Below are 12,521 nucleotides of genomic sequence, written 5' to 3'. Positions count from 1 at the left end.
AACCGTTATTCATATGCTTTAGTCTCTGCACCATTAATCTTCTTAGTCGCTCTTCTCTGCACTTTTTCCTAAGTCTCAACTTCTTTTTTGTAATGTGGTGACCAAAACTGGATGCAGTATTCCAGGTGTGGCCTTACTAAGGCTTTATAAAGCGGTACATATACTTCACATGTTAAATACTGCTTAATGCTTCACGTATTAATTACCGCATAATAGAATAGAATAGAATAGAATTTTTATTGGCCAAGTGTGATTGGACACACAAGGAATTTGTCTTGGTGCATATGCTCTCAGTGTACATAAAAGAAAAGATACGTTCATCAAGGTACAACATTTACAACACAATTGATGATCAATATATAAATATAAATCATAAGGATTGCCAGCAACAAGTTATAGTCATACAGTCATAAGTGGAAAGAGATTGGTGATGGGAACTATGAAACGATTAATAGTAGTGCAGATTCAGTAAATAGTCTGACAGTGTTGAGGGAATTATTTGTTTAGCAGAGTGATGGCCTTCGGGGAAAAACTGTTCTTGTGTCTAGTTGTTCTGGTGTGCAGTGCTCTATAGCGTCGTTTTGAGGGTAGGAGTTGAAACAGTTTATGTCCAGGATGCGAGGGATCTGCAAATATTTTCACGGCCCTCTTCTTGATTCATGCAGTATACAGGTCCTCAATGGAAGGCAGGTTGGTAGCAATTATTTTTTCTGCAGTTCTAATTATCCTCTGAAGTCTGTGTTTTTCTTGTTGGGTTGCAGAACCGAACCAGACAGTTATAGAGGTGCAAATGACAGACTCAATAATTCCTCTGTAGAATTGGATCAGCAGCTCCTTGGGCAGTTTGAGCTTACTGAGTTGGTATATATTATATATATATTATATATTAACATACCGCTTCCAATCACCTTTGGGACAAGAGATTGGCCAGTTTTGCACAATAAACACGTGGTAAACCTAGTTAGCAACAGGATGAGCTCCAACAGGTGGTCAGCCTGATGAGTGGTGAGAGATGCCAGAGTCACAAAGATGTAGCAGATGTGCTTTCCGGGTCTTGCTTGAAATATGCAAAGAAGCAGAACGGAACAGAATAACACTTGGAAGGTACCTTGTGGGTCATCTAGTCCAACCCCCCACAAGCAAGAGACCCTACACCATTTCTGACAGGTGGCAGTCCAGTCTCTTCTTGAAAGCTTCCAGTGATGAAACCACCCCCCATCCCCCACAATTTCTGAAGGCATGCCGTTCCATTGGTTGCTTAGCCTGACCGGGTGGCTCAGTGGCTAAAACATTGAGCTGGTCGGCAGTTCGACGGTTCAAATCCGTAGTACAGGTCTCCTGCCTGAGCAGGGGGTTGGACTAGATGATCTCTAAGGTCCCTTCCAACTCTGTTATTGTTAAAGTGCCGCCACCAACCCCAACCCCCCATGCCCAGCCGTTTGCAAACGACCAAGGTTCCGCCGCCTGCTCGAGAGCCTTACCTGGGCTGCTTCGTAGACGTCCTTCAGCTTGCCGAGCTGGTGCTGCCGGCCGGCGCGGCCCTCCCACAAATGATTCCCTCGTGCTCCCCGCAGTACAAGCAGAGGCCTTGGCCACGCTCTTGCACTTTCTTCGGCACCTGCTTGCCAGCCCCTCCGCCTCCCTTGACCCTTCCGCCCTGTCGAAGAGATCCGTCGTCCGCTCTTCCGCGCCGCACTGCTGCCCGTGTCCTGCGGGGAGCTGGCAAAAAGGCTAAAGCGCAACTCGGGCAGAGCTACGCGACATCCGGAGCTTCGGCAGGCGTCGCAGGTGCTATTTTGGAGCGCTTCTTTCCCCGTGGTAGATACGGGCAGTCGGATACCAGACAAGGCCCAGCGGACCCCGCGCTTGCCCTTCCGCCTGGCTTCGGGAAAGAAGCAAGGCCGCTGCGGTGGCTATAGGCGTGCAATTGACAGTGTTACGACTTCGGGGGTGGAGGGCGGGTTTCCCAACTTTTGAGGCTGCGGTCCGTGCTATAAACGGCTTTCCGTTTGCTCGGAGAGCAAAGTTTCCCATTACAAGCATTGATAGTTGCTTTTTTTTTTTTTAAACGGTCTTCATTCCCAGACAGTTACTGAGCACGCGCGCCTGTCAATCATTTGAAAAGGGAGCGCTTAACGTCCGCCAACTCGAGGCGGTTCAAAGGGATTTTTTTTCCCCATACGGGATTCATTAAGACCGCTTTAAAAAAAAAACACGAAAAGAAAATGAAAGAGTTTCCCGCTTGTGGTGAGAGAAATGAAATATGTTCGCACTTCTTTCCAATGCCTTATTTAAAAGCCAGGCTTGTTCAAATTATTCGTTGGAAGAGTAGCTGGCAATAATCAGCTGAAGTTCTTTGAAGTCAATACGACGTTTTCTTTTTTCTCGGCATCGTACAAAGATTTACAAAAAAAAAAAAAAAAGACGTTAACTGCTTCTTCTTGGCTACAGCATATGTTGAAAACCAGGGTTTTCCATTTTTTGAATGCAGACTTCCTGTAAATCTGAAGTTGAGGCAATAAAGACGCCCAGAATCTTTCTTTAAAAAAACTTGGTTTGAACAGATGGTAGTTGGAGGATGAAGAAAATATAGGCTTAATAATGGTCCATCAACTTACTATACAGGCAGACTTCGCTGTTCCTTTCCTGCCTCTTGCGCGGGCTTCTATCCCTCTTGGGAAATGCAGTACACACTCTTGAAAAGGAGACAAACAATGATATGAGGAGACTAGGGATGTCCAACCATAACAACTTTTAAAACTAGTGTACCTCCCAGAATTCTGGAAGTTGAATCCATAGGTTTTAAAAGTTGCCAAAATTGGAAACCCTTGCATAAGCCCGTTCTTGCTTATTTATTTAGACGTTTTGCATGGTCACCCATCTTACAGCTTACAACAATAAGCTACACAACCATAAAACCTGAAGCTTCAGTTATCTACAGAAGGTCCCTTTATCTCCGCTGGCTCCCCCATGCTCTTCTGCCCTCCCTCAGAGCCTCTGTATTTGGGGGTGAGAAGCGGACGGGGCAACTCCACTCTTTTGCCCAGTACAGCTCGCCCCCTCCTCTTCCTTTGCAAAAAATACAAAATCCTCACATGTGATTTGTGAGTTTTTGAAACAATTGCCCTTTTATAGTATTTATAATAACAAAAGCAGGGCAGGCTGGCAGCCAAGCTGTGATATGTAAAAAGTTCCACCACTGCAAGCATTAGCACTGCATGGTGCTCAAGAATTAGAAATATTTTTTCCCCTCATGATCTCTTGCAGTACCCTAGGATCTTAGAAACTCAGATGAGAAAGGTAGTCCTAGATTATATTAAAAATAATAATTAGAAAAAAAGAAAATATATAATTGGACATGCCTAAAAGGATATTAGGGGAGAAACAGCACCAGGAATGTTGGAGATAGATCTGCAATAATTGTGTGACTAGCTAGGTCCTATAAAGTTGGCTATCTGAAGCAAACATGCTTTTTCAAGAGGCAACTGGACTTTCTGGTTTTTCTTTGAAGCCGTTTTGTTTCTCATCCAAAAAGCTTCTTCAGTTCTGACTGGATGGTGGAGAATGTAAGGAATGGAATCCTTCCATTCCCCACCATAGAATAGAATAGAATTCTTTATTGGCCAAGTGTGATTAGACACACAGGAATTTGTCTTTGGTGCATACGCTCTTAGTGTACATAAAAAGACAAGATACAATTGTCAAGAATCACGGCACAACATCCAGTGACAGTCAATAAGCAATCAAATCATACTACAGTAGGAAACAATATCAATATAAATCACAAGGATACAAGCAGCAAAATTACAGTCATGCAGTCACAAGTGGGAGGAGATGGGAAACAGGAATGATGAGAAGACCAATAGCAATAGTAATGCACCCTAATGTGAATAGTGAACCATCCAGTCAGACCTAAAGAAGCTTCTTGGATGAGAAGCAAAACGTCTTCAAAGAAAAACCACAAAGTCCAGTTTCCTCTTGAAAAACACCTTTGGGGCAACCATGATCTGGATGACTGAGAATCTCCATAGACAATTGGCCAACTGCTGGGTAAGCATATTACTAACTTCACTGACAATTAACAAAGATCCAGTTTGACATACTTCACTATTTTCAGGAAAAAGAAAAGTGAGAGTTCTGCAAATATTCCAATGACATTTCAGAGCTTTGCAAGTATGGAAATGAAGAAATATATCTACTCCTCCTTCAGGAATAAGATAACTCTGTTCTCTTTTGCTTTACCTGGTTTGGAAGCAGACCACCTGGAGAAAAAGTGATTTAAAAAATAGGAAGTTAGGTAGGTGACATTCACAGTATGAAGAGAACTAAAAAAAAAACCCAGCATAAATTGAGAAGGAAACACAGGAATAGGAATATTGATAAAAGCCAGCTTGTGACAAAAGAAGCCAACTGTTACTCCTGCAACAACAGCTTCAGCAATGTGATTGCGATAGATTGTAGTGAAGCATTCTAAATTTTATACCACCTGAAGCTTTGGTAGAAGCATTGAGGTTAAGGGAGGAATCTGCCTTTGTTACTCTATAGGAAGTGGAAGTATAAGGTTATTTAAATCATGCCCCAAGGATGAAACAAAAGCCAATGTCACGAGACCAAAGGGAAATGGTGGTGCTGAAGATACTATGGTGCTGCACTAAACTGCAAGTAGAGAAACATTCTCTCATAAAATTTACTTCCTTTGTCATGAAAATTTGTATGTATGTATGTGTTTGTTTTGTTTGTTTGTAAGATTTACATGGCTGCCCAGTCATTCACAGCAACTCTGAGTGGTTTATCTAACCAAGATTGGGTGGCCAACTATTAGAATACATTATGGTAGTATTTCAGTATAGCATCATTTCAGTAAGCTGAATGCCCATATAAATTGAATGAATGAATGAATGAAATAGTTCAATCTCTTCTAGGATTAGTCTATTAATTTCAGCGATAAAACCAAGATTATATGAACAGAAGGGGTTATATTTTAAATTTTGTAAGCACCATTTAAAATTTATCATTTTGTTCACTATTAATACTAGCCATGCAATTTGCAAAATTCTGTTTCTGGTTACATCAGTGTGAAAATTTCCATTTTGCCCTGCAGATAAAAGAATCATTGGTGCTCTTGGTGTTCTTGAGCTTGGTTGTTTGCTTTAATCACCTGTCATCCTTGTGGGGAAAATCAGATTGGAAACACAACCAGATGAGCTAATTCTACTTTATTGTAAAACTGTATGGACAGAATTTTGCATGTCTGAATGTACATTTTTCCCTTGTATCCCTTACTGCATGAGAAACCAGGGTGGGTCTCTTCTGAGCCTCTTGCCCCTCCCACTATGGGCTGTGGGCTATTCTGTCTGTTGATTGACCATTCCCTTGACAGTGGATTTTTGCTCATTTCCCCAAAGTATTCCTCCATAACATTACATTATCCAACTACATAATACCATCAGTGTGAATAAGTATCAGGTTGTTCCTTGGTTATATACGGTAGTATGCTCTGCCAGTTTTTGGAGGAGTGTGATCACTATGTTTACAAATCATTCAAAAGAAACAATAAAAAGCTAAAAAGGAAATAAATAGACCAGAACCTGGCATGAAAGCCAGCTGGGTTACTTTGGGCCAGTCACTCTCTCAGCACAACCCACTTCACAGGATTGTTGTGGGGAAATTAGTAGGAAAAAGGAGTATTACATATGTTTGCCATCTTGAGTTACTTCTAAAATAAATAAAACATTTGCAAGCAAATAATATCAGAGAGTACCAAGAACCCACAGCTCAACCCTGAACTTATTCCTTCTATTGGAAAAAAAATCACCCATGCAAATCTTACAAAGGTGCCAGTAGTATTCCGGAATTCAGAGGTACACAGGAAGAATTTAATGAATCTGCAACTCATTAAAATAATCTTTTGTCCAAATTTTGTGGCTTGCAATCCTGGAAAAACATTCTTCTTCTCTAATAAATCACAGACAGATACTGTCTTCGGATACTCATGTGTTCCAAAACACTTCTAAATGAAATCCAAAGCTTTGCACAGCCTTAACATTCATGGCATGCCCGAGTTAAAGTTAAATTCTACTACTGTATTGGCATCAACAAAGCCAGCGGGAAGCCCAAAATAAGTATTAGGATGGCTATTTGGTTGCCAGGAAACTCTACACTAAGAGACTCCTTTAGAAGGGTAAAAACTAGCTGTAAAAAACAACTCAGAAGAGGAGTTGACAGTGAGGTTGTTTTTGTCTCTTTTCCCTGCTCCATTTAAAAGCTTAATAAATAAAGTCTACCATACAGACTATTCATACTGCTAATAAATTGTAAAAATATAAATGTAAAAAATGCATGGATTTTCACTATATCCTTGTTCATTTCACCTCCTTCATTGACCCCTTCCGTTCTGTACTTACACACCTCAGATATCATGGGCATGATTCTTGAGAAAATGTTCATAAGATCATTCATCTCCTGGGTTTTAACACTAGTCTCTGCAATTCCCAAGGAGTCCTCTGCTTAAAAACTTAAAAGACAGATGTTTTAGTGGTGCCGAAATGAAAAAAATGTGTTGTCTGTATATTTTGAAGAGAAAAACAGATTTCCTGGGATATGGTTGCCAGATGAAAATTCTAAAAAAAGCAGAAGCAAGAGGCAAAAATGACTGCAGCTTCATGAAGCAACAATGCTCTCAAAAGCAGGACTATTATATTTTCCTAGTGCCATGACACTCTAAAATAAAATAGTTTCAAAAAAGGTACATTTGCAAATATTTATGAGAAATGAACAGTGTCTGATTCTTGAATGAAGCTATGTGTTTGGATTTGGTTGATCCAATTGATCCAATACAGCTAATTGTTTCGCAGGTTTACTTTTTAAAAATAAGAAGACTGATTTCACTTTCATATTATTCAGGAAACATATAAGGGAGGTGGAACAATATTATGACTGCTAATGTCTGAATTCTGTCCATCTTGCCCACTATCTCATGTTCAACTAAATAGAAAAATATAGGTTGTACACACATGTCTCTGTGTCTATACACACTAGATAAGCTTCAGGAAATCTGGTATGATAAGGATTCCTACCTTCAGTTTTTATGAAAGTTTCTAAACTTTCATTTGCCTTACAGAAGTAATCTACTCTAAATGTTATCTTAGTAAGCATTCCTATTCAAAGTGACTTACTCTTAAATATGAATAAAATAATATATTATCTTGTTTTGAATCAGTTATTAAGTGTTGAGATTAATTTCTTGACAATCTCTTATATCCTCTATATAGGAGATTTTAATAATAAGCAGGCCTTTGGTCTGTTTGGAAAAATAGAAAGGGGAGATGTTGAAGGAGTATAGCTGTTATTGTTCTCTTTTGCATACAAATAATCCAAAGTCCCCTTCTGGATGCAACCTGACTGTTTTTTCTAATCTAGCATCTCATCCTCCCAGAAAAATATATCCCTATCTCAAACATGTTCATTCCTCAGATTTATATCTTGACTTGCGTTCAGGAATTACATAACTCCCTATTTTCCCTCAGAACAACCATTCTGTAAGAAAGAGTGACTGGACAAAGAAAACCCAGTGAATTGGCCTGGCTGAAGGTGGACTGTAACCTGGTCTCCCATTACTAGTCCAAGATCTTAGCTACTAGGCCATTCATCCATTCAATTGATTACCATCATTTCTACCTGTGAGTATCAAGGGTTGGAGATTACTGATTTTGCAAGCCTGGAGGATCATTCAAACATGTGCAGGCTCCCTGAGTCATAGACTAGTTTTGAAAAGAAATCCTAGATACAAGTAGTCCTCAATTTATGATCACAATTGAGACCAGAATTTCCATTGCTAAGCAAGATGGTGGTTAAGTGAATTTCACCTAATTTTATGATTTTTTTTTTGCCATAATTATTAAGCAAATCACTGCAGTTGTTAAGTGAATCGTGCGGTCATTAAGCAAATCCAGCAAATCCACCTCATTGACTCTGATTGTTGGAGGCTCTCTGGGAAGGTCACAAATGGCATTCACATGATCCTGGAATACTGCAACCATTGAAAAGACGTAGTTGCCAAGTGCCTGCATTTTGATCATGTGACCATGGGAATGCTCCAATGGTCCGAAGTGCAAAGAGTGGTTGTAAGTCACTTTTTTTCAGTACCATTGTAACTTTGAATGGTCACTAAACAGATGGTTGTAAATTGAGGATTACTTGTATAAGCCTACCTGAAATCCTGTTGAACTTCTACATTTCTTGGCTAAATGTTGCCTCAATGTTCCTCTGAAAACAACAAAATACCTTATCCCACCAGACTTATCCCACCAGACTTGAAATCCTAGGCTTAGAAAACTTGGAACTCCGTCGCCTTCGACAAGACCTAAGTTTAGCTCACAGAATCATCTATTGTAATGTCCTTCCTGTCAAAGACTACTTCAGCTTTAATTGCAATAATACAAGGGCAACCAATAGATTTAAACTTAATGTAAACCGCTTTAATCTAGATTGCAGAAAATACGACTTCTGCAACAGAATCATCAGTGCTTGGAATACTTTACCTGACTCTGTGGTCTCTTCCCATAATCCTAACAGCTTTAACCAAAAACTTTCTACTATTGACCTCACCCCATTCCTAAGAGGACCATAAGGGGCGTGCATAAGCGCACAAACGTGCCTACCGTTCCTGTCCTATTGTTTTTCTTTTCTTCTTCCTATATATGTTTATATGTGTATATACTATATAATCTTTTTGTATGATGTTGTGACAAAATAAATAAATAAATAAATAAAATAAATCAGTCTGCCGTGGTTCAAATCATACCCATCTGTTTGAGTTAAAAGACCTCATATTTTTAGCTCAGACAGATGGGTATCTGGTTCTCCAAAAAAATCCCATCCATCAATTATTATGTGTATTTTGTTTACTTTGGGAAAAGGTGAAATAAGCTCCAGGTTTCATTTTAGCCTGATGTCTGAAAGTCTCTTTCACTGAGTGTACTATAGAAAAATACAAATTTATCATTTACAAATCACAATGAGTGGACTAGAATATTTTACACATGAAGTCTTATTCTCCCACTTTCTCAGAGCAGCAATTTCACCCATAGCATCCCTGAGCCATTATCCTGCTTCTGTGAAATTAATTTAGTTTCTTCTGCAGAAAATATTTAGTAGGTTAAGTGAACTATTCCTTTTAAGTAAAGCCTGCTACAATTTCATGGGATGAATCACAAAACCATTTTCATTCCCTGCCACTGTAATAAAAGGGGTACATTCAAAAAAAGAGCAATGGGGCTCTGGATTTTAATGTAGAGGCTGTAATGCAGGTATCTTTCATCTGATTTGCACAGTAAGATTTTGTAACTAATTTCTTTTTGGTGAAAAGGCCTCCAACAACATCACACCTGATTTCTTGCTGTTCCCATATTAATTGACAGCTTATATTATTAGAATTTACGGCAACAAAATGTAATGTACCCTTCCTGAAAAACATCCATTTTAAAATGTTATTGAATAGTTCAGTCAATATTCCATGGCCATGGAAGAACATAGCAAGCTAACCCAATTTACAAAAAAAACCTAAGGGTTTATTTGTTAAAATGTTTATAATGAATTAATGGATAGAGGAAAAAATAAAATAAACAGAGTGATAATTAATTGTATCATTTACCTGTTTAATAAAATAACTCAGCAAATAAAACCCACTCTTAGAAAAAAAGGGATTTATTTTAATTTGTAGATGTTTTAATCTGCTATTTGACAATTATCCTAGTATGTTTAATTTTGTGAGCAGCATTGATTAGTCATATATCCTTATATCTCCTCTTATGCACAGGACAAAAAAACAAAGCTTAAGAACTAAACTATCTGTTGTTGTTTTTGTTGGAAATTAAACTGTTTTTTTTTATTATCATGCCCTTAATTATTGCTGCAAATGGCTTTGTTGTCAATAATGAAATCTTTAAAAAATTACATTAAAATTAGTCATCCATTATTTATAAACTGCTATTGTTTATCCAATCTGATTTCTCAGAAATTATTGTTTGCTCTTCCTTTTTTAAAATATATTTGCCCTTGTTACTAGTCGGAAACATTAAGTTAATGGTTGATTTTTTGTTAAAAATATTTTAATGAATAACTTAAAAGAAAAAGCCACAACGGATAAGAAAATGCATTGCTTGTTATTTTCAGGTTGTTCCAATTATTAATTAGAATGCCAGGTAATGATTTTTCAGTGTCCATAATGCTCCACTAATATTCTGAGCATTGTTTTGTGTTAGATAAAACACAAAACAATGTGCAAATCATCTGTAAATCTGCACTGTACTTTTACTTTTGCTTTAATTTTCAATCTGCCGTTTTCCGAAAGCCAAAATATGATGAGGTCATTGAATGGGGGGTGCTATTCAATCTTGTTTGTTCTCTGGGGAAGAAATGCAACATTTCTTTCTCTATAAATTATTATTATTTCAGAAGCATTTTCTGACGAACTCATAATCACCTGCCATGGGAAGAGTCCCAACATAGAATTCTAGAATATCTTCGGTCAAAGTACAGCATTCAACCTGGACAGTTGTCCAAAACCAAAAGACTAATTTGCCTCGCTCGCTTAACCAGTTCTAAAAGCAGTGACACCTGGGCCAGTTCCATAACTGGGCTTTAGTTTCACTTGAATAAGCTCAATCCAGTCATGCATACCTTTTTCCTCTTTTTTATTTTGATGTTATGCATTGTAAAGTAACAGTTAACACATGCTAATACCAATTTTGTTGTATTCATGATGTACAATGACAATAAAGGTGGTTGTTGTTGTTGTTGTTGTTGTTATTATTATTATTATTATTATTATTATTATTATTATTATTATTATTTACACAAAATGACAGTATACACAGCAAACGAGATAATTATGCTGGATTTCGTATCACAGATCACTAGTCGAACACTTCCCAAACATTTAGGACTGCGAGATGTATCGGTGAATTATGCGAGCAGATCCCAGTAAGGTGGCCTTCTGCAGCTGACCAATGGTGATCTTGTCAGCGCCAATTGCTTTTAAGTGCTTGCCTAGGTCTTTAGGCACAGCTCCCAGTGTGCCGAGTACCACTGCACTGTACCAGTAAACCTGCACTGGTTTATGCCAGAGTCTCTGCAATTTGATTCTCAAAACTTGATATCTAGTGACTTTTTCAGACTTTTTCAGAGACAGATGGTAGTTGTGACACAAATTCCAGTGGACCATCTGAGCGACTGTGTTGTGACGTTGTTTGTAGTCGGTCTGAGCTATTATTATTATTATTATTATTATTATTATTATTATTATTATTATTATTATTATTATTATTATTATTATTATTATTTTGCTACAGCTTTTTTTCCATTGTGATGCTGAGGCTTTCTCTCATAGAAATGGAGATGCTGCTCTATAGTAGAGAAAGTTAATTTGTTCAGGTTTGCTCTGTCCCCCTTTGGCTTTCTAACCAAGCCCACAAATTGACTTTATTTCCTTTGATTTTTTATAAAGATGCTGTGTTGACACTTTCACCATCCTATAATAATAATTTTACGTTAACCTGTGGTTGCAATGGAACTGCAGCTAGTGTTTCTAGTAGTAATAGTCAAAAATAAGCATGCAACCTTTGGGAATCTATAATTGGAAGTTAACCTATCATGATGCAAGCTTGCTGGACTTGTGTTTTGTTCTTGTGAACCATTTCAGAGGCCACCAGCAAAATTATTTTTCCATGCAAAGTTACAATTGCTAAAATGACAAAATCTCATTTATGAAATAATGTAACATTGACTGTGCATGTGGTGAGAAGGACCCTTAATATATTGTATAATTGTATGTTAGGTATGTGTGGTTTCCAATAATTCAGTTAGAATTGTTAGTTATCTATAGCATCTGAATAACTTGGAGAATCTTTCTGGGTCAGAGGGGTTGAACTCTTCAGGGGCTGTAGATAGAGCGTATCAGTAGATCTTTTAATCCCTTCTGTTTCTCAATATTTTGAAATTTTTAAAGCAGGAATTATGATCCCTGAATTTGCTTACCCTCAAGTTTCCCCTTCTAGGGGGCGGAGAGTAACCAAGACCAAAGCAAAAAAGGGGGTGAGGGCGGAGGAAAGGCGCCACAAGGCCCTTGAAAGGGTCTTCTCCAGGGCCTCCAAGAGGGCCCACAGGTCCCCTTCACCTATTGATAAGGGGAAACAGATTAGGACAGACATTCCTAACCCCCCAAGCCCAGAACGTAGCGCCCAGACCATGCAGGGATCTGGGGCCTGGTCTCCGGATAGGACTTCCCAGTTGTCCATTATTCAAACGGGGACTGCCCCTTTATTCCGTACCCTATCGGAGATGGAATTTCAGGATAATCCTAGTTCCATTCCAGGCCAGGCGGTGGTTGTGTATCAGGGGACTGGGGCATCTGCGCTACAACCAGAGCCTAGTTTTCCCAGATCTCCAGTGTTTCAATTACCTGACTCCATTGGGTTGATGATTCAACAGGCTGTACGCCAGGAGTTAGCAAAATCCCGAAA

General features: G+C 38.6%; 1 protein-coding gene across 1 annotated transcript in view; it reads right to left on the bottom strand.

Moving 5' to 3' along the window:
- Positions 1–6,426, bottom strand: part of LOC131187516 (uncharacterized) — a 121,258-nt gene extending 114,832 nt beyond the window's left edge. Inside the window, exons 1-2 of the mRNA XM_058161895.1 lie at positions 6,409–6,426; positions 1,482–1,913 (exon numbers count right to left, since the gene is read on the bottom strand). Of these exons, the coding sequence (XP_058017878.1) occupies positions 1,482–1,913; positions 6,409–6,426 (450 nt within the window). The remainder of the gene's footprint in view (positions 1–1,481; positions 1,914–6,408) is intronic.
- Positions 6,427–12,521: the final 6,095 nt, after the last annotated feature.

The sequence above is a fragment of the Ahaetulla prasina genome, chromosome 1 (assembly GCF_028640845.1).
Source record: "Ahaetulla prasina isolate Xishuangbanna chromosome 1, ASM2864084v1, whole genome shotgun sequence".
In the NCBI taxonomy this organism is placed as follows: Eukaryota; Metazoa; Chordata; class Lepidosauria; order Squamata; family Colubridae; genus Ahaetulla; species Ahaetulla prasina.
Note: the sequence above shows the minus strand (reverse complement) of the source record. Positions and strands in the feature narration are given on the sequence as shown.